The sequence below is a fragment of the Heteronotia binoei genome, chromosome 10 (assembly GCF_032191835.1).
Source record: "Heteronotia binoei isolate CCM8104 ecotype False Entrance Well chromosome 10, APGP_CSIRO_Hbin_v1, whole genome shotgun sequence".
In the NCBI taxonomy this organism is placed as follows: Eukaryota; Metazoa; Chordata; class Lepidosauria; order Squamata; family Gekkonidae; genus Heteronotia; species Heteronotia binoei.
The window spans coordinates 43,424,114-43,451,471 of NC_083232.1; the positions used below are offsets into that span (position 1 = coordinate 43,424,114).

The following is a 27,358-nucleotide window of genomic DNA, read 5'->3' on the forward strand; positions in this document are numbered from 1 at the left end:
TCATGCTGACATGCCCAGCAACTGTGATGTGCGCCAGTGAAACCTGATAAACTGACCTGCAGAGAAGGCACGCCAGTTGAAATGAAAACTAATGAGCAGGTCAGAGAGGTAAGGGAACAGCGCCAAGTGGAAAAGATTCAGGGAAGCAGAGGAATGGGTGGGCATGGAGGGAAATGTGATGACTATCAATTATTAAGTACCTGGACTCCAGTATGTGGACTCCACAAAATGAAAAACAGAAAGTGAAAGAAAACCTTTATAATGTTTGTGTTGGGGTTTTTTTTCTTCAAAAAAATAATGAATGAACCTGAGTGACAGGATTTTGCTAAAAGCTTGTTTGGTACAAAGCTTTTCTAGAAAAAGCTGCATGTAAGATATCACGTAGGTATTTGATGATAATGCCAAATAATGTCACTCTGTAAAAATAATGGAAACTCCATTTTTATAATGGATTTTAAGGTTGGATTTGGTTTCCAGTGGGCTATTCAAAATGGAAATGAACCAGTCTTTGGAGAAGGCACTACAGGAAAAGGGTCTTCCCTAAGGTCTTTAGGATGACACAGTGATTTCAGTCATTCCATTTTGGGGAGTTTGGGGCCAGAGAAACTGTGAGGCTGCCAGTATCTGCTGCTTTCTTTTCACATGGATTAGGATCTGTAATTAATCTGTGACACCCGGACTAGGGTGATTGATCCATTTTTGGTTGCTGGACATGATACAAACAAGTTTGAATTATATTTTAACTAAAGACCGGATGCTAAAATTTTTGACTGGCTATTTCTAATTAATGCATGTGATTCTGGTCTGCTCAGGCTCCTTGAAGCTCAGTTCCCAGCTGAGCCATCTAATTCCAATAGTAAAGTTTTATTTATTTATTTATTAGATATGTATCCTGCCCTTCTTGCAAGCAGGCTCAGGGTGGGTTCCATCACATGTCAACAACAGTTAAAACCGCAGCATTTAAAATTTAATAATAATAATAGATTTTATTTATATCCCGCCCTCCCCGCCTACGCAGGCTCAGGGTGGCTAACAACATGTCATACAACAATTATACAACTTTAAAATCAACATTAGTCTTAAAAACATTCTGGTTTAAAATTGACAATAAATTAACAATAGGCATTCCTGGTGCTATTCTATCAGTTGGCATGATGGCGAAAGTCACTGAAGCGAATCCATCAATCATCAACCATTCAATCAGCAACCCGCAAAGGCCATCCTGAAAAGGATGGTCTTGCAGGCCCTGCAGAATTGGTCAAGACTCCGCAGGGCCCGCACCTCTTCTGGGAGCTGGTTCCGTAGGTGTGGAGCTACAAAAGAGAAGGCCCGTGTGCGGGTGTTCTGCAGTTTTGCCTCCTTTGGCTCGGGGATAGCCAGCTTGTTCTTCCCCGTTGACCTCAGTGCTCTCTGGGGCTTGTATGGGGAAAGACGGTCCCTCAGGTAGGCAGGTCCTCGACCATTTTACAGATTAAAACATCTAAAAGTCAGTGACAATAGTCAGTGCCTTGTCAGATACAGCCAAGAGACACAGATGGTTATTTGGGGCCCTAGGCTCTAGGAGAGGCCTAATAATAAGGAGACACCTGCTGCCTCAACTAAAGGCCTGGCAGAAGAGCTCTGTTTCACAGGTTCTGCAGAACTGTAATAGTTCCCTCAGGGCCCTGATCTCTAATGGAAAATCATTCTACCAGGTGGGGGTCAGGGCTGAAAAAGCCTTGGCCCTAGTCGAGGAAAGGTGACATCCCTGGGGCTGGGGAGCACAGGGAGATGCTAGTTTTCTGTTTGTAGAGTCCTGCAGGGCTCATAGGGGAAGAGGTGGTCCTAAAAATTTTCCCTCAGCCTAAATAATTGTCCCCATACTTAAGGGCATACCACAGAGCATTCCATTAATGACATCTTACTGTAACTATTAGTATTTCTGAAAATGGCTATTTTCTGCAAACAGCTCAGGAGCCACATATGGCTTTTTACACACATTGTGTGGCTCTCTAAGTCTCCACTCAGGACCAGATCTACATGTTTTTTGAGGGGGGGCAAAATTAAAAAATGATGCCCCCTTTTGGGTCATTCTATCTTATGGTCCCATAGAATACAGTGGACTCCATACCCAATTTGGCACGCCCCTCTGTCGGTGTCCGGGGCAAGAACCCCCTATATCCGGCCCTGCCTCCATTGCCCCATTAGCTGGCTTGGAGAAAGCATTTCTCTCTTTAAATCACTTCTCCAAGCCAAGCAAGCTGGTGGCTCGTAGCATGTATTTAAAGTTAAAGTTGCTTTCTTTCCACCTCTCCCTCCCTATCTGTTTTCCTTCCTTCCTTGTGGCTCTCAATCTTCTGACATTCATGTCTTGTGGCTCTCAGACATTTTATGTTTATTCTATGTGGCTCTTATGTTAAGCAAGTTTGACCACCCTCTACATTCTGGTTTTCTACTCCATCTCTGCATCACATTGGACAAAGGGAAGATGATGGACAGAAGCACTGGACTACATTTTCTCATCACCAAAATGTTTACTGCCACTTTCAAAAGGAATGGGTGGAGGGAAAACATGTATGGACAGCACTGTTCCTGCTATCAACCAGCTTTCAATAAAGCTGCACACCTTTTCAGGTCAAGGCTGTTTCATATACTGTGCATTTCTTACAAATGGCATTTTGGTGTGGAAAACTGCGCACACCATTTGTACATGACATATGGAATGCATACATCTATTTCATATGTGTGAAGCTCTGATTATTGTATACTGGGCTTTTTTTGGTAGAAAAAGCCCATCAGGAACTCATTTGCATATTAGGCCACACACCCTGATGTTTCACATAGGACTTTTTTTGTAGAAAAAGCCCAGAAGGAACTCATTTGCATACTAGGCTACACCCCCTGCTGCCAAGCCAGCCAGAACTGTGTTTCTGCTCAAAAAAAGCCCTGATTGTATACATGGAGTGTGAGGCTCTGATTCATGATGGATCCCTGCAGCATGTAGATGTAGCAAAGCAAATGAGCGGGAAGAAGAATTGTGAAATGATGGTTGCCAGGTTGTAACATCCAGGCTGAGTGTTTGCCTCTCTCTTGTGCAAGTACTTAGCTTGAGGGTCATAGCCTAAAGCCAGCAGGAAGATCTGTGGGGGGAGGGGGGAGGATCTCCAGTACAATTAGAAGCCTTTCAGATAGATGAATTTATTGTCATTGTTCTCAACAAAAAGAGAGCAACGAAATGAGGTGCTCTTCCACAAACATACCAACACATCAAACACACATATTCATAAACCATTTAAATACATCTGAAACCATTAAACCATTTAAACCATTAAAACCATTTAAATACATCTAAAACGGATAAACATTCATAAAACCATTAAAACCATTTAAACCATTAAATAAACATTCATAAAACCATTAAACATTCATAAAACCATTAAAACCATTTAAACCATTAAATACATCTAAAACAGATAATCCTTCATAACCCTGCATTTAACCTAACCACAGCACTTGGATAGAAACTGTCCTTAAATCTGTTTGTCCTAGCCTTCAACACTCTATATCGTCTACCTGACGGTAAGATCTCAAAAAGCAAAAAGCAAATGGCCCAGATGTGTATGGTCCCTTAGGATCATTTGTATCTTCCTTTTACATGCCATATTATACAGATCCACCAATGAGGGGAGAGAACATCCACAAATCTTTTGTGCTCTTCTCGTCACTCTTTGGAGCACCCTTCTCTCTGCTTCCGTGCAGCTCCCAAACCACGCGCAGAGGCAATAAGATAAAATGCTCTCAATGGAACTACGATAAAAGGCAACCAGCAGACTCCCTGACAGTTGTAGTGATCTTAAGAGTCTTAAGTAGTATAGTCGTTGCTGGGCCTTTTTCTCTAGAGCTAAAGTATTTGCCCCCCATGTTAGATCCTGTTTCATGGTAATTCCCAGAAACTTCCATTCTGTCACCTGTTCTTCTCCTTTCTTCTGTGTTTTTTTGTATTGCTGTGTTTTATTGAGCTCCCAGTTGAGGATAAAGGTGCAATACAAATGAATAAACAAAGAAACCATACATGGAATGGCAATTTCTTTTATTATAATTGTACCTTGGAAATAAATGTGCAGTGTTTGAAGTAGTCCCCAGTAACAAAAGAATGCTTCCAATATTGCTTTCTGACTTGGCAATCAGACACAACCTTTCAGAATCTTGTAAATTTCAGTGGGTTCAGTGTCTCTCTAACTTGTTCCCAAAATTCTCTGCTCTATACAACCTTCGAAGGTACAAACACCTTGAATTACTTTGCACTGGGTTTTTGTATTCCTACCAGTCCCTGTTAAGCTTATGTTTAAGGTTCTGCTATTGTACTCAGTTTTTAATCTGCACACATGTATCAATAATGCTCACAAGATGGGAGATTCCAGAGATGCTGCAGTTTCAACTTTCAATCATTCAGAAGTTGCACTGAAATAACATGCAAAAAATGTTTGTGCAGCTAAATTACATGAGGGTAGATCAAGCCAACCTTTTTGTCTGGTTACTGATTTTTTTAACACACTACACACCTTTTAATGATCTTTTTGAAGGCTGCAATCTGTCAATCTGTTTGGATAATACGTGCATTTTGATGAATAATGCACGAAGCAATAAGGGGCAGAAGGCCTCTGCGGCTTAATAAAGTGTTCTTGCTTTTTTGCTACTGTTCTTCCAGGAACTCTGTAAAGCTGTCTCGAAGCATGAAATACAAGAGGAAGACCCTGGGAATAACAAGATTCATTTCACAGAATGGAACCAGCTTTAGCAGCTGCTACATCTAAAAATGGAAGGATTATAAAAGAAGGCAGACATTTAAAAAAAACACTGCCATTTCCATTACTTTGGCTTCAGGGAGCACGTGGATAAACTTGAGTGACAACAGGCTATTAAGAGAAGCATTTCTCTTGGGGGTCTAGTTGGCGGAGAGGCATTTTAGAAAAGCTATAAATAAATAAGATTGATTTTAAGTCCCCTTTAAAGTTTTAGCAAAACTTTTATTTTTAAATAGGTGATTTTCATCTTCATTTTCAAACTCTAAATACATTCGCTGACTATTTTGAAGAAGAAAAGAAAGAGTACTCTACCAGTTGGATCAAAGTCTGGAAAATAATCAGGGCAATTTTGCTCAGCTTCTTCTCCAGCAGGTGTGTCATCCCAACAGAGCCATCCATCCCACGTACGGTTACAGAACAGACCTACAACATTCAAAAAAGAACAAGACTTCACTGTTTTTGACGGTATACGGGGACTTACCTTGTTTTTGTATTTTTTAAAAAATCCAGAAATTAATACTTCCTTTCCTTTTGTACCCTTAGAAGCTCACTGACTCACGAATCTTGAGCAGCAGAAGACACTTCTTTTTTTTTTAATGAAAAGGCTAAAAGGACTGAGATGTTAACACTTTTACTATTTTTAAATTGAAAATTAAATTAAATAATAGCCTCAAACCAAAAACTGGATGTGGCTTGGCTAAATTCTCACAAAGGTCACAATCCTGCTCTTGGGCATAGAGACAGAAAAGCATCAGTTGTGGTTCATGGAAGGTCAATCCTATCACTGCCAAGAATCCACTCTTGGAATGAGTAGTCTGAATGGGGCCAAGACCTGAGTAGCACAGGCCTGCCAAGGAACAGGTGGAGGTAATTAGTTTGCTTGACTATGACTTAGTGGGTGGTTTCACACAAGAGATTTGGCTCAACCTAGCCCCGCCTCTCATTCAGATTAAATGTGCACGATCACACAAGCACATTTGCCCTCTGAGCCACACCCATTCTCACTCTGTCTCCAGACACCTCCTATCTGGATTTTCCTGATAGTTTCCCCCTGAATTGCATCTAGTTTGCATAATCAGCAGGTGTCTGAATGCCCAGGCGAGACTATAAGTTGGAAGAGCTGTGTGATCATGCCAAGCCATTTCCAGCATTGTCAGGTTCCCACCCCCCACCCCCAACCCTTTGCTGAGGAGTGCTTGTGCACTTCTCTGCTTGAGCGCACATATGGGAACATTTTTTTTAAAAAATAAAACCCTTTCAGCGGCAGGTCCATGGTTGAGTGGCGCTAGCAGTGTGAATGGGCAACCACGGACCGCTGCTGGAATTTTGCTGCTTCAAGGGCAGCTGTCTGATAGCCGGAAACAGACCAAACTCAAGCAGGTTTTTTGTCAATGGGATGGAATCTAGTCAATTTCACAGTGTGAAACCAGCCAGTGTTTGGAACATGCCTAGCTCATCTGTAGTCTTGAGTGAAACACTCAGCATATGTACTACTTCTGATGGTCGGAGTTGTATGTCTCCAGTCTGGACTTCTGCTTCTAGGTGTACAAAGCTTCAGACTCCGTGGCTTTCTTGTCGCAGAAGTGGGAGAAAAGAGTAGCCACACGTTTTGACACAATGCTAGTACAAGATGTGTGTCCGTCAAGTGCAGTCAACTTGCTTCCTACTTATGGCGATGTTCCTATCATTAACAGCCAAAACATTCTATTATTAACAGCCTTGCTCAGGTCTTGCAGACTGAGGGCCATGGCTTCCTTGACTGGGTCAGTCCACCTCATATTGAGATTTCCTCTGTTCCTGCTGCCTTCAACTTTCATTAGCATTGTTGTCTTTTCCAGCGAGTCTTGCCATCTCATAATGTGGTCAAGGTACAATGGCTTCGGTTGTTTCACTGTGGATCCTAGTTCAGGCTTGATTTGATATAGAACCCATTTTGTCTTCCTGTCAGTCCACGGTATCCACAACTCTCTTCCAATGCCACATTTAAAATGAATAAATTTTCTTCCACATCCAACTGTCACACCCATATAGAGTAATGGTAAATAATGTGCACCATTGTTTTGTTATCTATATTTGTTGGCATATTCTTAAGATTTTGATGGACTCAGTATCTGTGGCTTAGAAGAGCTCTACTGATATCCCATCTACTCCTAGTGATTTGTTTCTTCCAGTTGCTTTGAGTGCAGCTTTCACTTCACTTTCTAAAATTGCATGGTCTTCTTCAAAAGATTCCTCTTGGAAGGAATGTGTCATCTTTTCATCTCTTCTTCAGTATAATGTTCCCATCTTTTCTTTTCTTTGTCCTGTTCGATTAATGTATTTCTGTGTCAATCTTTCAGCATGCCTAACCATACTATAAATTCCCCTGATACCTTGGTTCCTGTGGAAAGCTCTCTTGTTCTTCCTTTTTTGTTTCTTTCTTCTATATTTTTAGCGCTGGTTGTTATAATAACTTTTACCAATCGTTTCCACAAGGTGAATATTTCTTCTAAGTGCACTGCACAAGGTCTAAAATCTTTTTTCTAAATCTCACCATGTGAGACACATTCAGGAGGCAAAAACCCCCACCACATCCTGAAAAAAAAATGAGTAAAAATCTCCTTGTGGTGAATCTACCATATTTTTAAAAAGAATGTTGAGAATATGACTTAAGATCCCTGAGTTATACTCCTAAATGCAATCAAGAGCACTTTTATGCCCTAGTTTTTGGGAGTTGTGACACAAATCCTTCTGGGACATTACACGGTTTCAGAATCACCTTTCTGTTACAGGAAACAGCTTTATACAACAGGCCTAGTTCTATAGAAATTATAAGAATTCTTAACGGTGTTTGAGATCATACTCTAAGGAACTTTCTATCCTTTGTATAGCCATCTTAGAGGAAACTCTCATTGGTTTTAATAGCCAGGCTTGAAGTGAGTTGGAGTTTATTCTTTCATATAGAATGGCACATTTTGCGCAGAGTGGAAAAAACTGTGCAGCTCGGCATGTGGGCCTAGGCACTTTGGGTTTAAAAAAAAAATGGATAAAAAAATAAGATAAACCAAAATAGAAAATGAAATTGCTGTCTTTTCAGTGTCATATCCTTTGTTTTCTCTTTGCCTCTGTTATTTCCAGTGTATTTGCTTGTGTGCTGGGGTTAGAAAGGCGGTTGTGCTGTGGTACTGCACACATATAAAAGAGAATAAAACTCAGAAAAAAACTCTGAAGTGAGCGTTCAAAGCTCTTATTTTGCCTCCAAAGGATGGCAAACTTTTCTCAAAGAAGCACAGTAATCAGTTTTACAGATCTAGGAAGATTTTAAAAAGATGACAATGACTATGGAAACTTAGTGCTGGGTGTTGACAAGTGAGAAGATTTGCTTGGCTAAAAATGGAAACTGGCAAACAATCCAAGTCCATTTTGTTTCACTCATGATCAAAGTGGGATGTATATATTTTCCTCTCTCTTATAAAGATGGATGAGGTAAAATACTTGGTCCAGTTATTAACAAATCATGGCAGCATTTCTGTTTGGTATCCAATTACACCCTCCTCCAGCAAAATCATTTTTCTTTCCTACTGTTTTCTTCCAGGATTTGGCTGCATGTGTATAAAGCTGAAAGAATCACTTCATGCAATCAATGGAAGAGATAAGCAGGAGAACCAGACTGCATTTCTAAAAGACAGCAGTGTGGGGTATTCTAACACGTTTGGCCATTCAGTAGAGTGGGGGAGAAAACCATTGTGTTTTCCAATACAATATATTGTTTTTTTTTTCCTAGGGGGAATAAACAGGACCAACCCATCATTCTTGTTTTATGACAAACAGTAAACTAATTTTGTTTCCCTGCAGTGTTATTTTGTGCACATATTTGAAATTCACTTATTTGTAATCCCAAATTATTGGCTGCTACAATAAAACAATCACATTCATTTTTTTGGGTCTCCTTTTCCCCAGTGAAATCCTCCCAGGACTCACTGAAAAATGAGGTGGGTGAACAAGAACTCGTCTGTACGACTTTGTACAATTCAGCACCTCATTAACTGGGCCTTCATCTGATATGTGTACATTCTTAGCACACCACAGCAGTACTCAGCAGTGCTACATATCACTGATATGCTAGCATTGCACGCACAGTAGCTAAGAACCTGATGTAAAATAAGACAGGTGTGAGCAACTCCATAGGCATTATTTTTCCCTGTTTCCCCATAGGTTTGCCATCCTCCAGATGGGGTCTGGAGATCTCCTGGAATTACAACCTCCAAACAACAGAGATTAGTTCCCTGGAGAAAATGGCTGCTTTGGACGATGGACTCTATGGTATTATTAGGTACCCAAAGGTTTGGTGAGAGAAAATTTTGAGAAATAAATCAAACAACATACATGTATTTATTACAAAGGGCACTAAAACTCTCATTCTGCCCTTGAAGTAAAGAATATTGGAACTAAGAAGTCCTGAATCTATATAACATGTAACAATTCAATATCTCTAGGTTAAGAGCCTTGAACCAACAAAACAGGACCAACAATTCGATATCGCTAGGTTGATAACCTTGAACCACGTTAAAACAGGACCAAACATATTTCGGCCTCCAAGGCCTTCCTCAGTGGTCAGATTATTGTATATATGCACACTATGACATCTAAACATGTGTTAGCACCAAGGCAGGTTAATTATAAGGCATTCCAAAGATTGCCTTATTATAAGGCAAATTATAAGGTGTGGCAAAAGAATTAAGTTTTTTGAAAAGTTTTCTTTAACTTTTAAGCACACACATCCAAGGAATGCAGATTCAATAACTCCTTATGACGGTGATTATCAAAACCCTCAGAGTGTGCAGATATGTATTAGCCTTTAACTGACAGTTTATTTCTCATAATTTTCTCATAAATTTTCTCTCACCCAACCTTTGGGTACCCAACTTCATTGTTTTTTGGGGCTTGGTTTCCTCCCCTTCTTTTTGGTTCTCTCTAGCCCATTCTGAGGTCTCTCCCCTCCATAACTCTGCCCTTCCTAGGTTCCACCTCCAAAATCTTCAGGAATCTTCCCATTCAGAATTGGCATCCATGTATCCCTATGTCATATTTAAATCAAACCTCAGCTCAATATGTGTTTAGGGTTGCCAGTCCCCAGGTGGGAGCTGGGAATCCCCTGGTTTTGTGGGCTACTGTCTGCTCATCAGCTATGACCCTGTGCAGCATCCCTGAGTTGATGATGTTGTGCAGAAATGATGTCATCACACCACGGATATTCCATGGTGACACTCTGCTTTGGGAGCAAAACTCTATGATTTGAGCCCAACTTTATCACAGAGTTTGCCCAGAAACCAGAGTGTCACCATACAACATTTCAGTTGTGATGATATCACTTCTGTGTGATGTCTCCACATTGGAGACATCACACGTGGCAACGTTATCCTGCTTCCTTCCCAGTGTCACCCTGCCCCCTACTCCCTCTATTGCCATTTTGTTGTTGTTAATGATATGGGGCCTCTTAAACTCAACACAGTTTAGGATGCCAGCGTATCTTCTGAGCACAGGAAGATAATAATAACTGTTCAGCTGGGCAGGGTAGCCAAATCCTGAATGGGAAATTCCTGGAGATGTGGGGGTGGAGCCTGGAAAGGGCAGGGTTTGAAGAGGAAAGTGACCTCAGTGTGATATAATGCCAGAGCAGCTGTCATTCCAAGAGACCTCCAGGTCCCAACCAGGGCTTGGCAACCCTAGTGCCAGTACAGGAGGAGGCAGTCCTTCAAGAATCCTGGCCCCAAGCCGGCCCAGGGCCTTAAAAGTAAGAACCAGCCTGTTGAATTGAACATAGAAAGGATGTAGGGCACTAAACAATGACTTTCAGATACAAATAATTTATTCTCTATTAAAACCAATACTAGGAGGGATATCATGTTTATGCAACAAAAAAGGACTTTAGAATGGCAAGTTCCAAAAGGATAGTCATGGTAGTCTGTTACAGAAGAATGTACAGGAGTCTTGAGACAACCTTGAAGCCATCACATTTTTTTTAATCCCAGCATAAACTTTCATGGACTAGAGCACCTGAAGAAATGGTCTGTAGTCCCTGAAAATTTGTGCTGTAATGAAAATGGTTAATCTTTAAATTTCCGCAAGGCTGCTGCTGGCTTTCAAACTAGATCTTCCTTATGGCAAGGGGACCATTTCAGGTTTTGAGAGGAATTTCAGTGCATTGATGGAAGCACAAGATTTATAGGAGAACTGAAAGCCCTATTCTGTGATATGTTTGACAGTATACTGCCAAAATGCAGTTTTTTTAAAAAGAGCTCTTGTGTGTAGTTCCTCCTTTATCCCTCATAAAAATATTTTATACAGGAGCTTCTGAAAAATAACCACATTTAGTTTGAAATGGGGGGCAGAGTACACTTCCTCCCAACACCTTCCCTTGTTGAGAGTATCACTCTCATTCTCAATACAAGGTATGAAAATAAATCCTACAGATTTCTCGGGAACAGTCAGACTCACAGAAAGGTTGAATGATATGCTTTTGAAATATTCAAGTTTAAATGAAAAAACACAACCCTCCCCCACATTTGTTGTGCTGACATTCATACTGTTCTGAATAACTGGAAACACGGGAGCTCCTGATGTTCAATTCCTTGTCATGTTACACATGCTACTCATCTTCCATCCTCAGTGCTCCAGCTTACATTGTATGGTGAGCCATGGATAATGAGAACTGACAGTCTCCCTTCCCTCCATATGCCCATCTCTATTTCTCTGACAGTGCCTATCAACCATTAGGTAGTTTGGGGTTGGAAAGGAGTAAAATGCCTGTTTCCTCCACCCACTCTCCAGATTATGTTGTTGTTGTGGCCATGTATGCCTGGAACTTCATGTGCAAACAGCAGGGTGTCGGGTGTTGCCCCTGCTGTTGGCAGAGTGCCTATGCAGCAGTCAGAGCACTGAACTGCTTTATTTAGGAACTAACAAACTGAGTAGGAAAGAGAAGAAGTAATCTAACTGCCTTATTAGCTGAGAGGGAGTTCCTAAAAGAAAAGCCTAAGAGTAGCTTTCTGCAGAAAGACAAGGAGAAACTCCTTTAGAAAAAAGGTACTGCTCCTAGCCCACTTGATGTCTCCTGTGGGGATCTTCTTTTGACTTCTTCTTTGTACAAAACACATCACTATATTCCAACACCTGCAACACTATTTTTTTTTACTGACTCCCTTTCCACAGTTTTTATTTGTTTAAAATACCTATCTCCCATAGTATGCTGTTAAACAATAAAAACCACACAAAACCAGTTGCGTAAAAATACATCAGAGCAAGCAGCTAATCAGCCTACAAACTGCAGCACTCAGCTTTAACCCAGTAATGAACACTAAAATAACTCATATATCATGCAAGTAGAAATTTTAAAAAATCATTCAAATGCACTAGGCAAAGAGAGAAGGCACAATTTAACCAAAGGCCGGGGGAAAGTTTCAGGATCATGTATTAGCAGACCAATCCATAATGCCGTTTTGAAGAAGAATGTTTGCCTTACCAACCATGCAATCCAAGACAGTTACATCCTCCTAAACCCCTTGAACTCAGTGGGCTTAGAAGACCATAACTGTTTACTGCAAATGTATTCAGATATATTTAAAGATTAACACTTTTAAAAATTATACTTTTAAAAGATTTATATTTTTCTAACTCACAAAACAGTTGTAAAGAAAACCACCGCAAAACTTCAGTGCAGAACTTCCCTTGTGATTTCTGCCTTTATATTAATAATATTTTCTTCCTATAACCTTCATTAATTTCAAAGTTATTTCAAAGTCTTCTACCTTTTTGTGCATAAGGTGGCTCTCTGTTCATCCTCTCATAGCATTTGAACTGGGAATCGACTATCTTCTGGCGAATTGCTGCATTTTCGGTTGCTATAGGTGTGGGGTCAGTATCATTGACAGCAGAAGAAAGACTGGGACCCATTCTCTGTGCAAAGAGGAAAACTTGTTAATGTCTGTGAGAAAACACAGAATGGAATCATACACACGAGAGTTCTTATTTCAAAGACCTTTTTATTCACACATATGTGCAATGTTGCTATGGAAATGTAATTGGTTTTTCTGTGTGTGTTTGTGTTTCTGCTAGCAAAATGTATAGGCCAATCCTTTCACAACAGTTTCCTTTAGAGCAGACAACATACAAGATTAAATAAGACATGGCCAAGAGTTGCTGACTCTGATTATCCACAGGAGCATATCTTGTGCTTCCCTAAAGTAACAATCCATAAGGGGCCATGCCTTCAATATCCATTCATTTCAGTACAACCTGCATGGGAACTCTGGACTAGACCTTTATGGATGGAGGGAAGCTGATCCTCAGTAATTCTGTGTGGATTTCTAGCCATAAACTCATACTGTGAACACACATCTGTTGACAGATTTTGCCCCTGCCCCTTGAGCTGCAGTTTGGGAAGAAAAAAAGAAAACAAACACCCACTGTGAGTGTGCCAGTCAGTGGGAAAAAGGATTTGCTAGATCACTGCCTTGTTTTATTGTCATCTTAAGTACTCCCTCAGCAACAATGATTGTGCTAGCTAAATTGTCAGTTTCCATGTCGTGGTGGTGAGGGAACAGTGCCATAACAGAACTCCACATGACAATGTACAAAAAGTGTGTCACTCAGCAAGGATCATAGCTCCAAGACTTTGTGTCATTGACAACTAATCCATTGTAGGAACTGAATTTTTTGTTTCTGTTCTTGTAATATAGCTATACAATGTGTGCTGTCCTCTAGAAGTGCTTTTGTTAAGGGCACTGTGACTCATTTAAACTACAAAGTGGACAAGTCCTGTCTCTTTTCCAATTTGGACACCACATTGGCCCTCGCCTCCACACTGCACCTGCTGAAGGTCCAACCATCCTGCTTTCTTGCTATCCTTGAATGCACAGTAGCACTCAGATGGTCACTGGGGACAGAGCAGAAGCATAGCAGATTCAGGGTCTCTGTGGGCAGTTTAGTAGCTGAATTGGTCCACCAGTTGAGGACTGTGTTAACTAAGAGTTCAGGCAGCAGTATAACTGGAGTGCTAGTATTCACAAAAAAGGTCAAGAAAGCTCCAACACTTCTGGCTTTCGGTAAACTGTGAAATACTGAACTGCTTAGGAGGGTGTTTTTATAAAGGAATACAGCTGCATTGCAACAGAATGATCCAGGAAGACATATCAATAAATATAATAGGACTGTGGACAATATTACTAATATGTATTATCTGTTGCTGTATGTTTTTATCTTGCTCTCACTGCATTCAGGTTTCATATTTATGCCTTGTGGGGGTTTTTCCTGCAATACTTGTGCTTTTATTTCATTAGAAGTCTTCTCATCCTGTTGACTGTATTACATCATGTAATCCGCCTTGAGTCTCTGGGTAAAAGGTGGTGTATAAATCACATAAATAAATAAACTAGGTCAGCAGAAAATGCCTCACTGGCTGTGCTCCAGCTTTTTGAGTGTGCATGCTAAAAAGTTCTCGAATGAAGGCCAGGAAACTTACTCTTTTGAAACTCCAGTTCCCTAAGTCCAGCAAGCAGGTAGTGTTAGCAGTCCACTACCATCCTAAAGAAGGGCAGTTGGCATCCACAGAGAAGTAAGATCAAACACCCTTCATATAAAAAATAATCACTCCAAATATCATCTCATATAAGACATCACTTGGCTTGAAGGTGACTCTAAATGCCAATCAGGAAACCAGCTTGTGGGCAATATTTGGTGATTTAAAAGGCTGATTTTCAAAACATTTTCTCTCAAATCCCAAATGCAATGCATGCTTTATAACATTGGATTTCTTGGAGAAAACAGTACTTTACATTAACCTCTTTCATCCCTAGACCTGCCTCCACTTGACATGCTTACCCCATTAACATATTCATAACACTTAGAATTATATCCCCATCCTGTATTTCTGAGGATCATCAGCTAATATTATTAATCTTTGGAAAGTCATCAAGTTCCATTCAGATCTTTGAACTCCTTCCTGGAGAGCCATCAACCATTTGTCCAAGTCTTTGGGAGCCTTCCTGTAAACACATCAATGCTATTGGTTTAGGGGCAAACATGCCACATTGCCCTAAGGTACATTTTCCCTATAAATATGTGGACACATCTCCAGTATTCTTTTCTTGGTGTCAGCTTCACACTTCTCTCTCTTCTGTGGACCTGAACCTTTAAGACTGGTAAATATAGCCTATCCTAAAACCACTATTTCCCTGCTACAACCTTTATTTCTTGGTTTGCTCTTGTTTGTATATTTATAATGTGCTTTGTGTGTGCATGCTTTTACCTTTTATTTATTTCAGTAAAAACACTATTGGACATCAGCCTGCTTTATTTGAGAGTGCTCCCGGAAGGATTTTGGAATACAAAGGTGATGACCCTGAGTTACCCCCCTCTCGATAAACTAATTTTTCCAATCAGTTAATTATCAGGCTATTTTGGGTAACAGCAACATAGTCTGAGATACTTTTTGTTGTCTAATTTATGTATGTATTTGCTTAATTAATACCTTGGCTGACATCATTATTCTCTATTTTTTTCCTCATAACATCCCTGTGAGGTAAATCAGGTTAAGCAGGCTTCCGCAGCAGAATGGCAATTTGAACCTGGGTCTCCCAGGTCTTTGTCCACTGATTTAACCACTCTCCCACACTGGCTATAGGACAAAATACTATTTGAATTGCTGCTGTTATGTGTTGGTGCTGGATTTTTATATTTTTCATTGGGATACATTATGAAATATTGTGCTATTTCCAAGATAGAGGTGTTAAACTAATTTGTTAAGAGGACCAGATTGGATAGAAATGTCACTCTGTCGGACTGGGTCGTGTGTGCCATAAAATGTAATGTCAGGTACAGGTGATATAAATTTTTATAAAGGACAGAGGCAAACCCAATGATATTATTTTTACTCAAAATGCAAACATGCAGGGCTTATTTTGTAGCAGGAACTCCTGTGCATATTAGGCCACACACCCCTGATGTAGCCAATTCTCCAAGAGCTTACAGTAAGCCCTGTAGAAAGATGGGCTACATCAAGGATGTGTGGCCTAATATGCAAAGGAGTTCCTGCTACAAAAAAGCCCTGCAAACATGCTTTAAACATTAACACTCTTACAGTATTTTCTCAAAGTATCTCCCTGATGCCCACTGTCTCACTCCCACCTCCCATTACTCATTAGCACTTGGAAAGTATACAGAGACATAATGCGCAGCTTCTATCATCTAGCAATAAAGGTAATGACCCATTGCTCATGGACCAGATAGGAGCTCCGGATGGGTCAATTCTGGCTCGCGGGCCATACACTCGACTCCCTTGGATGTTGTGCTGCTTTCTCCATTACGAGAGGATACAGGGTTGCTTGGCAAATTCCTAGATATTTGGGAATGGTGTCTTGAGAGAATGGAGTTTGGGGAGGATAAGTAGCTCAGTGAGGATGTGATGCCACAGAGTCCACCCTCCAAGGCTGCCATTTCCACCAGAAGAGGTATGTCTGTAGATCAGCTGTAACTCCAAGAGAACCCTAGGCTCTACCCTTGAAGATTGTACTCTAGGACAGGGGTGGCCAACAGTAGCTCTCCAGATGTTTTTGCCTACAACTCCCATCAGCCCCAGCCATTGGCTATACTGGCTGGGGCTGATGGGAGTTGTAAGCAAAAAACATCTGGAGAGCTACTGTTGGCCACCCCTGCTCTAGGAGGATACCGTGCCTACACAAGAGTTTTGCATAGAGTGGTCAACTCAGGGTTGGGATATTTTTGGAGGCAAAGCCTGGGAAGGGAACTCAACAGGGGTGTAATGTCATACTGTCTACCCCCCAAATATGCCATTTTTCTCCCCAGGGGATCTGATTTCTGCAGTCTAGAGATAAGCGGTAATTCCAGGAGAACTTCAGGCCCCACACTTTGAGGCTAGCAACATGAGTTTTGCAGCAAATCTTCACTTAGTAGCACAGTCATTCAGTGCTAACCTGTTTGTATCAAACATTCTGTAGAAGCAGATCTATGCATGCAAAACAACATACCCATGGATCTGCTTCTTCTCTTCTGATTTTTTTAGTTTTAAATGCTTATAAAATTGATGTGCTTCCCCAATGGCAGTGAATCCAAGTTGTAATCACAAATGTACTTTAAAGGCAAACTTTGAAATAGTTGTACATTTTAATGTTTACTTTTTGACTCTGGGAACTCATCATTATTTCACTTTACCCTGAGAACAACAGCAGGTGTCTCTGTTGCCAGTATTCAAACATTTCCCTTTTGCTACGTTTGTCTTGGCTAAATTGTGGGTTTAGCCTTTCATGAGGGGTCCTGGAAGAAAGATAATCTCTCCCTTTTAAAAGCCATTCACCTTGTCTCTGCAGTTTTACAAAAAATATTTGATGATTTAAACAGATGTACAAAAAAGAAACATGAACATCTGCAGACTTAAATAACAACCTCTACCCCCCAACAGAATCCTTTTCTTATGCCTTTATTTCTTATCCATATGTATTTAGCTTGGCAACACCCTTTGACCATCTGAATAATTTAATGGGGTTAAATGGTGAAACAAAATCATATTAATTGATTTGCAGTTCACTGGTTTAAAGTCCACTGAAACATATGCAGGTAAATGTATCCCAGGTTTCATCCATTTTGATAAATTGTTTTACTGGAATGAGTTGAGATACATGGCACCCTTTATTATGGTTTTTCATTATTAAATTTAATTGAAAGTTTGAGATCTAGGGTTGCCAACTCTGGGTTGGAAAATTCCTGGAGATTTAGGGGTACAGCCTGGGGAGGGTGGGGTTTGGGGATTGGAGAGATCAGTGGGTTATAAGTCTATAGACTAAACCCTCCAAAGACGCCATTTTCTCTAGAGGAACTGATCTCTGCAGTCACAAAATCAGTTGTAATTCCAAGAGATCACTAGGCCCCACCTGTCGGCTGGAAACTCTATGCTTCACAAATAGGGATGCCAATCCTCAGTTGGGGGCAGGAGGCCCTCCCCCTGCTTCAGGGTTATCAGAAAGTGGGGGGGTGGATGTGAATGTCTGCTGGGCACTCCTTTATACCCTATGGAGACCAGTTCCCATAAGTTATAATGGGGAATAAATTCAAGGGTATCTGGTGCTCTGGGGGGCTGTTTTTTGAGGTAGAGGCACCAAATTTTCAACATAGCATCTGGTGGCTCTCCTTAAACTCTTTGCCAAGTTTCAAAAAGATTGGACCACGGGGTCCAATTCTATGAGCCCCCCCCCAAAAGATGCCCCCTACCCTCCATTATTTCCAACAAAGAGAAGGCATTTAAAAGGAGAGTGGCCCCTTTAAATGTGATGGCCAGAACTCCCTTTTGGAGTTCAGTTGTGCTTGTCACAACCTGGCTCCTGGCTCCACCCCCAAAGTCCCCAGATATTTCCTGAGTCAGACCTGGCAACCCTATTCACAAATGAGCTAGGGGAGGTAATGATCCCTGCATTTGCTTAGGCTATGGCAAGAGCATGCTCAAAACATGTGTTATTAAGATGTTCTATATTCATTTTCCATAGTGTTACCAAAGGACAAAGTGTTTCTAAATATTCAGAGGCATTAGTGGTAACTGGATTGAATGTGAAGTTCCTCAGCTACATCATGAAGTACGTAACTGATTGGTAAGCGAAATACAGAGGACTGCCTTCCTAACTCTAGAAATGGATGCTATAGTTCGTTCAGTATGTTTTCTATATGCACAACAATCAAATGGAATTAGTGTAAGAAAAAAGTAATAAATATTGCAAAATTACATGAATAATTTCAATCAACAAGAACATTTTGGCTATAAGCATTTTTTTCCTAAATCACATTCACTTAGATAAGGACGCAAATAACCTTGCATTCTTATTGGCCAGGACCCAAAGAGCAACTTTAAGTGCATGCTAAGAGTACGGCCATTGCTGTTTTTCACACTGAAAGAACACCAATCTCCCTGTGCCACATTACAAACTGCTTTTCCCCTCAGTTAGGGGGAGGTGCTATTTGAGAACTACCAGCCCACATCTGCCTTAAAGGTTTGGACCTACTTGCATCATCCTTTGGATCCTCGCTAATGCTGAACATTGCATTCATTTTCATAATATATTCTCAAAACAACCATTGCCCAGGGCAATGTTTTTTTTTTAAAAAAAGGACCAGGTTGCTTGTACCAGATATAGGAAAATGGAATACTTTATGCAAAGAAAATAATAATAATAATAATAATAATAAGTATTTTTATAAAATAAAATAAAATATAAAATAAAATAAAAAAAAGTATTTTTATGAAAGAGAAATTAGTAATTCAGAACTTTGTAATCAAATTGTCATGTGGTGAAAAGGGGCCAGTAATAATCCTTCAGGAGAGAACTGATTAACTTGATGTCCCATGTGGCAGTTTAGCAGCCGTACATATGATGTCACTCCTAAAAGTACAAGTAAATGACGTCATACATACGACCACCAAGCCATCACGCATTACGCAACTGCTATAAGAAGTACATTAATACAGAATAAAAGATGTCTTTGACTGATGACCTTTTTCATACCTAAAAGGTGTTAAATGTAGTCTGATCAGAAACAATGTTCATTCAATTTTGACTTGGTATTAGACACTTTCAAATAATCTACAACTGAACAGCAACCAAAGAACTGGAGAATTCAGTTTCTGTAGCCAAGACTTCAGATGACAAAAATAAGCAAATTCACAATATGGTGTCAGCATTCATGCAATGAGTACTGCTAATGAGCAGTGGTGGAAGGGAAAAGAAATCTGCCCACAAACATACCCATTCCAGAGATGTCTACAGTGTGCAATCCAGCTCTGTCATAAATCATTGCCAACTATGCTTTACAAAAATCCCCCCTAAGCAATTTACAAATAAAATTAAGTCATTTTCAAAAACTGCATAGACCCACATATGGAGAAGTCAGCAGAAATTTGTTGAGAAAGAATTATTTAGGCTACAAGAATGATGGTCAACAGTGCTTTTTTTTTTTGTAGAAAAAGCCTAGCAGGAGCTCATTTGCCTATTAGGCCATACCACAAGGAGCATGTGGCTACCACATGACAGGTCAAGCTAACTGGAGCCCTGGCCAGTCCAGGTGGAGCTCCATTCCTGTGGGCTCTGGCAGCAAAAAAGTCCTGATGGTCAATATTTTAAAATGAACAACATTATATCTACAAATGCAACACTACTTATAAGTGCTGTGTAGTAAGCTGAATCCTCTAAAATTCATAAAATTCTGATTTTTTAAAAACATAATTCTATTTCAAATAGGATTGGTGAGTTTCAGCAACAGGGAATTGAAAAAACATCAAAATGTGGTTTATAGTATTTTATCACAACAAAACAGCACGCATGCGGCTATAAGAATTCTGATTTTCCAAATGGGCAATTATTATTTAATCAGTCTTCACTGTATTCAAATATTATAAAGTTGGTACTTGGTTAACCTAGACATTGCTGAAGACTTTTTAATAGTGTCTACAATAATAAATGTTCATCAAAAGATGCTTGATTTCTTCATTTCACAGGACTTTTTTAGATGTTACATCTGAGGGTATCCAACTGTGAGTTCCAGAAGCACACATAACTGTCAAATATCCTGATACATATGGTAACCATTTTGTCTGAAATAGGCAACATAGGTATTTTCAGGTTCAATACACATTAACATGAACCTGGAGAATCAGGGTTTGGTGTATCATGAATGGAAACAGAAAATACATGTGGTGCCCAATTTGGGTGAAACGGCAAGAGGACATATTTGGGGGAGTATGTGCAGTTAATGGGCTCCTGGTCCATTCAGTTCTAATGTCTAAAAAGGTCTATAGTTTTAGAAGCTGGTTACATCTAGGTTACATTAGTGCAATATGCTGTATGTGAGGCTGCCCTTGAAAAATATTGACTGGAGTGGGGACCACATCACTCCAGTCTTGGCCCATCTAAACCAGCTCCCAGTTTGTTTATGGGCAAAATTCATTGTGCTGGTCTTGACTTTCAAAGCCCTATATGGTTTGAGACCAACATACTAGAAGGCAGGGCTTTTTTGAGCTGGAACGCACCGGAACGACGTTCTGGCTGGCAGGGGCAGCGTTCCAGCTGCCTAAGTCAGCGTTCCGGTTCACCTCAGCTGGCTTCCCGGCTGGCTACTGGGCTCAGGGGGCTGAGCCATGCTTGTGCAGAGGTCTCTCAACATCCCACTAGCTGTGGGGCTCAGGGAGCCCAACCGCGCTTGTGCGGGGCTTCCTGTTGTCACGCCGGCCAGTGGCGCTCAGGGAGCCCAACCGAACTTTCGCAGGAGCTTCCCGTCGTTGCGCCAGCCTGTGGAGCTCAGGGGCCCCAACTGCGCTTGCGCAGGGGCTTCCCGTCATCCCACTGGCCAGCGGAGCTCAGGGAGCCCAACTGCACTTGTGTGGGGGCTTCTGCGCCAGCTGGCGGTGGTCTATAAAACCAACCATGTGGTACAGATTCAGCAGTTTTTAAGGTGAGTTGCTCCCATCCTCTTTCCATTTCTTTCTTTCTTTCATTTTTTTTCTTTCTTTTCTCTTTCTTTCTTCCTTCCTTTCCCCCTTCCTTTCCCTCCTCCCCTCCCTTTTCCTTTCTTCCTTCCTTTCCCAACTCTCTCCCCCCCTTTCATTCATTCATTTTTTCTTTCTGGCAGTTTTTCTTTTTCTTTGTCTATTTGCTTTAGTTTCCACTCCCCAACTCTTTCTTTCCATCAGTCTTTGTCAATATTTCTTTTTCCCTGTTTGCCTTCCCACTCCCCCACTGCCCCCTCCCTCCCTCTCTTTCTTTCTTTTCCAACTCTCTCCCCCCTTTCATTCATTTTTTCTTTGTCAGTCTTTCTTTTTCTCTGTCTATTTGCTTTATTTTCCACTCCCCAACTCTTTCTTTCTGTCAGTCTTTCTGTAAATATTTCTTTGCTTTCCCACTCCCCAACTCCCTCCCTCTCTCTCTTCGTTTCTTTTTCCAACTCTCCCCCCCTTTTCATTCATTCATTTTTCTGTCAGTCTTTCTTTTTCTCTGTTTGCTTTATTTTCCACTCCCCCACTCTTTCTTTCTGTCAGTCTTTTTGTAAATATTTCTTTTTCCCTGTTTGCCTTATTCCCCACCCCCCCTCTCTTCCTCCCTCCCTCCCCCCCCTCTCTGTCAGTCAGTCTTTTCCCCTGTTTATTTCTCTTTCTTTTTTTGAGCACTATACCTTGCTGGCTCTTGTGATCGAGTAGTGTGTTGAAATTTGATTTATTTTTTCTGGAATGGCTATATATTTGTTCACTTTTTCCAATGCTAGAATATCTTTTTTGTGGTGTGGTGGACTGCAACTCAAAAAAGATATTATTGCACTTTTGGTGATGTCAGAGGTGTGGCCTAGTATTCAAATAATGGTGATGTCAGAGATGTGGCCTTGCATACTAATAAGTTCCTGCTGGGCTTTTTCTACAAAAAAAAAACCCTGCTTGAAGGACTATCTACTCATTTATAATCCTATACAACTGTTGCAATCCTGCTTTGGGTGCCCCTGCCTTCTGATATTAGCTTCATGGCAATCCAGGAGAGGGCCTTCTCAGTCATGGCACCAAAGCTTGGGAATTCTCTTCCCAGGGAGATTTGTTTGTCCCCTTCTGTTGCCATCTTCCACCAGTGGATGATCACTTTTTTGTTTGGTTTGGTTTTCAGATATCATGATCCCTCCTTTTTAACCAATGTTCTATGTTATGTATGTATTTTAACCCTGTTTTTAAGCTATTTTAAGGGTTGTTCTAACAAAGCATGTTTGGGAGAGGGGTTATTGTAATGGTTTTATAATGCATTTTATCACGTATGTTTTAAATTGTTAGCTGCATTGGCAGCCTTTGTAAGTACAGAAAGGTGGGATAAGTTTTATAAACAAACAAATATATACATATATAAAGGCACCAGTGTGCATAAGAGCACCAATTCCTTGATGTAGTATAAGAATATCATTAATCAACTGTAGATCAATACACATCTCAACCTTTCTGTTAGGTCATATGGCACACTTAGCAGTACTTTTGGTGGCTAGTTTGTCCTTTTTACTTACAATTAGTAGAATAATTAGTAAGAAGCCATTGCTTTCTTTGTCCATTATAGATCCTTTGTAGAGCAATATTTCTTTTCTGGACCTAATGGGAATTGAAGAAAAACATTAGTTCTAATGTATCCAATATTAAATAAGATACTATCCAACTCTTCAGTTGTGGTTAGAAACACGCTACATGTGTTTCTAACCACAAAAGAGTGAATATAACACCACAAAAGATTTCCTTTTGTAATACTTAAAATAGCCAATAACATAAAAAGATAAGTAACCGCTTACAGTAGAAGACACTTCTAACTCTATGGTTCTTAACCTGTAATCTACCTCAGCTCTCTATGCATGCAATATTATCACCAAATTTCCCTCCCTTAGCCAGAAAGGGGGTGGGGGTGGAATAAGAGCACTTCCAGGGCTTTTTTTGAAGCAGGAATTCATTTGCCTATTATGCCATGCCCCCAGATGTAGCCAATCCTCCAAGAGCTTACAGGGTTCTAAGTACAGGGCCTACTGTCCTAGACCCTTGCCAGTCCGGCTTTCGCCTGGGTCACGGGACGGAGACAGTGCTGGTTGCCTTGGCAGATGACCTCCAGCGGCAACTGGATCAAGGTGGCGTGGCGGTGCTGATGTTGTTAGACCTGTCGGCAGCGTTCGACACGGTCGACCATCGGCTACTGACCTGCCGCCTCGCCGACGTAGGGGTCAGGGGGCTGGCCTTACAATGGCTTTCCTCCTTCCTCAAAGGTCAGGGACAAAGGGTGGCAATCGGGGGTGAGCTCTCCCGGAGGCGCACACTAGACTGTGGGGTGTCTCAGGGAGCAGTTCTCTCCCCGATGTTATTTAACATCTACATGCGCCCCCTTGCCCAGATTGCCTGGAGTTTTGGACTGGGTTGTCATCAATATGCGGATGACACCCAGCTCTATCTGCTAATGGATGGCCGGCCTGACTGCGTCCCAGTGAATTTAGACTGGGCACTGCAGGCTGTGGCAACTTGGCTTAGGCTGAGTGGGTTGAAGCTGAACCTGACGAAGACAGAGGTCCTTTGCGTAGGGCGCGGCGCTCTGGGAAGGGAAATACCTCTCCCGGTTTTTGACGGTGTGCCGCTGAAAGCGGCGGGCCGGGTCAAGAGCCTGGGAGTCCTACTGGAGCCTTCACTATCAATGGAGGCCCAGGTAGCGGCCACTGCCAAGTCGGCATTTTTCCACCTGAAGCAGGCAAGGCAGCTGGCTCCTTTCCTGGAGCGCCGGGACCTGGCAACAGTGATCCATGCGACGGTCACCTCAAGACTAGATTACTGCAATGCCCTCTACATGGGGCTGCCTTTGTGTCGAACCCGGAAGCTGCAGCTAGTGCAGAACGCAGTGGCCAGGCTGTTATTAGGACTCCCGAAATGGGAGCATATACAGCCGGGGCTGCGTGAACTGCACTGTCTGCCAGTTACATACCGGGTCTGATACAAAGTGCTGGTCATCACCTTTAAAGCCCTATATGGCCGAGGACCTGCCTACCTGAGGGACCGTCTCTCCCCATATGAGCCCCAAAGAGCACTGAGGTCAGCAGGGAAGAACACACTGACTATCCCTGGGCCAAAGGAGGCAAAATTACAGAGTACACGGGCACGGGCCTTCTCTGTTATAGCCCTGTGCCTTTGGAATCAACTTCCGGAGGAGGTACGGGCCCTGCGGAATTTGGACCAATTCCACAGGGCCTGTAAGACCATCCTTTTCAAACAGGCTTTTGTAGACGTTGATAGGATGGCTGTTTAATCCACCAACGATTTATCTAGTGACCCCTGCCATGATATAAGTGTTCAGAATAACATCAGGAAGATCACCGCCGCTTAAACTATGGAATGACCTAGACATTTGGAACTGGTTTTAGATTGTTGTTTTAAATTAATGTATAATTTAAATGTTGTTTTAAATCACCTTATATTGTATATTGTATAATTTTATTGAACTGTTGTTAGCCGCCCTGAGCCTGCCTAGGCGGGGAGGGCGGGATATAAATAAAATTTATTATTATTATTATTATTATTATTACTGTAAGCGCCAGGAGGATTGGCTACATAAGGGGTGTGTGGCCGAATATACAAAGGAGTTCCTGCTACAAAAAAAAGCCCTGAGCACTTCCAACGTAGCAACTTTATCAAGTTGCGTTTATGATACTGTATATGCATATAATATACATATCTCAGGCATACGTTTTATGAGACCTTAATGCCTGCTGACCATAAACCAGTTCTTTTATATTAAGTTGGATATTAGTAAATTGTTTTATCTTTAAGTCTTCATGATTCATGATATCCCACAATCCATGATACTCAAACAGACCTGTCACTTTTAAGACTGAGGATCTAGAATCTGGGATTTATTAAATGGGGATCTAAAATCTGGTATTTTATTCTCAGGGCACAATGAGCATCACAATGGCTGTCAAGACCACTCACTGCAAGTGAAAAAAAGGGGCTACCTAAAATTCCTAATGCCCTCTATGTGCCTTCAAAAGTTCTCCAACATTTCTAGATAGTCCCCAGGAAGTGGAAAAGCATATGGCCCCATTTAAAGGTCACTGTTCAAACTGCTCAAGCACAAGATAAGGTTGGCTTGCTCTCTTTACAAAACAACATGTTGCTCAGATTCTAATGGGATGCCTCCTAACATGGGATCCCATCAGACTGAAAGATTCAATAGAATTTTTATAGCCATGTTATTTCTTTATTTGTCCGACCCCCAATTTCATTTCTTACTCTAGTTGCTATCATTCTTTCTCCTTTCCTTTTCTGTCTTTCTTCTCTCTTCAAAAGATGGTCAGGGTGCTCTCTGTGCATGCTGCCTGAGAGTCAGGTCAAAATGCAGTTAACCTGCTACATGTCACCACCATACTGTTTTTTTTAGAGAGGACTGGGAAAGAATGTGAGAAGTGCATTAGCTGTGGCAGCTCCCAGACAGCAGAGGCAACAGTGGAGGCAGTGGGCAGGGCAGGACACCTGCATTGGGTGAGCCACCTGGGAGGCTGCTGTACTTTTTCTTTTTTAAATCACCTCAGCTGCCTGAATCAGTTTTGCCTAATGGTAGAATTAGCCCTGTAGCTATCATTTGGACACATTTTTTAATTTTAGGTAGCAACCTTATGGTGCTCTTCTAAGCAAAGTTGACTTCATTGGTCTCAAAAGGGTGTCGGCTGAGGATGGAAACAATGGCAGGAAGGGGGAAGTGGTACTGTTTAAAATTACCACAGCACTTCAGAGACAGTTCATTAGCAGGATAAATTTGCTGTATAAAACCCTGCTTAATTCAAAATCAGGCCAACAAGGAACAACATTCATCCCAATTTTTGAATGAAATTCTCTAGTTTGATCTAATGTAATGTTTGTCCCAATGGCAGTAGCATGGTAGCCCTGGTTCTGTTCGGGGACATGGCACTGCCTGTGGGGGAGAGGCCCCTGCAGCTGCCCTGCAAATCTGAGGGCTCTCCCTCAAACCCTCTTCTCCCCAGAATCAGTTTCTCTGCTGTTATAACAGTGCGAAAATTGGGAGAAATAGGCCTTTTTGGGTGCCTTAAAATGGGAACCCCCTGGTCCAATCTTTTTGAACATTGGGGGTTATGTAGGGGAGAGGTCCTTGCAGTTGCCCTGAAAATTTGGGGCCTCTACCTCAACCCTTCTGATCCCCAGCTGCACTTCATTTTATCCTATTTTGTCATTGACTTCAATGGCCCATAGGATATAATGGGGAGATTGGGGCACACTCTTTGGGTGCCACTAGAATGGGACCCCCTGGCCCAAGCTTTTTGGGACTTGGGGGTTCTGTGGAGGCAAGGCCCCTGCAGCTTACCTGCAAATTTGGAGCCTCTACCTCAAACCCTTCCCCTCCAGCCACCTTTCATTATACCCTATTTTGCCATTGATTTCAATGGCCCATAGGATATAATAGGGCTATATATTCGGGAATAGCCAGATATCTCCCAAATCAAATCCGGCAACTGAATCTGCTATTAGGATATATAAAGTCTCCCAAATTTTTTAGCCCTGAATACCACCAAATCTGATTTTTTCTGAATTTTTTTCTTTTGCACACCCCTACAGGCAATGTGTTTAAATATACTCAGGAGACTGTCTGGCAGCAAGGAGCTTTAGTTCTTGTAGTGTCATGCAACACTAGGTGGTGAGCTAGACTTGCTTTTAAGGCAAGAGATGTTTCAGAGGTGGTTTGCCATTGCTTGTTTCTGTGTCACGACCCTGGTATTCCTTGGAGGTTGCCCATCCAAATACTAGCCATGGCTGACACTGCTTAGCTTCTGAGATCTGATGAGATTGGGCTATCCTAGGCTATTGAGGTCAGGGCTAGATATGGTGGTATTTTCATTCTTACATTCTACATTATATGCTGTTTAAGATTTCTGGGGCAATGAAATAGGCTAGTAATATATTTTTATTTCTCCTACAGCATGTTTCACATAATTTTTATAAGTTAATATTTAGTTATTAATCCCTTAAGGATGCTATTAATCTA

The 27,358-nt window shown here is 41.4% G+C and overlaps 1 protein-coding gene across 1 annotated transcript in view; it reads right to left on the reverse strand.

Moving 5' to 3' along the window:
- CALCR (calcitonin receptor) overlaps window positions 1-22,930 on the reverse strand; it is a 104,638-nt gene extending 81,708 nt beyond the window's left edge. The window contains exons 1-3 of the mRNA XM_060248495.1: window positions 22,848-22,930; window positions 12,572-12,719; window positions 5,097-5,207 (exon numbers count right to left, since the gene is read on the reverse strand). Of these exons, the coding sequence (XP_060104478.1) occupies window positions 5,097-5,207; window positions 12,572-12,719; window positions 22,848-22,892 (304 nt within the window). The 5' untranslated portion in view covers window positions 22,893-22,930. The remainder of the gene's footprint in view (window positions 1-5,096; window positions 5,208-12,571; window positions 12,720-22,847) is intronic.
- Window positions 22,931-27,358: the final 4,428 nt, after the last annotated feature.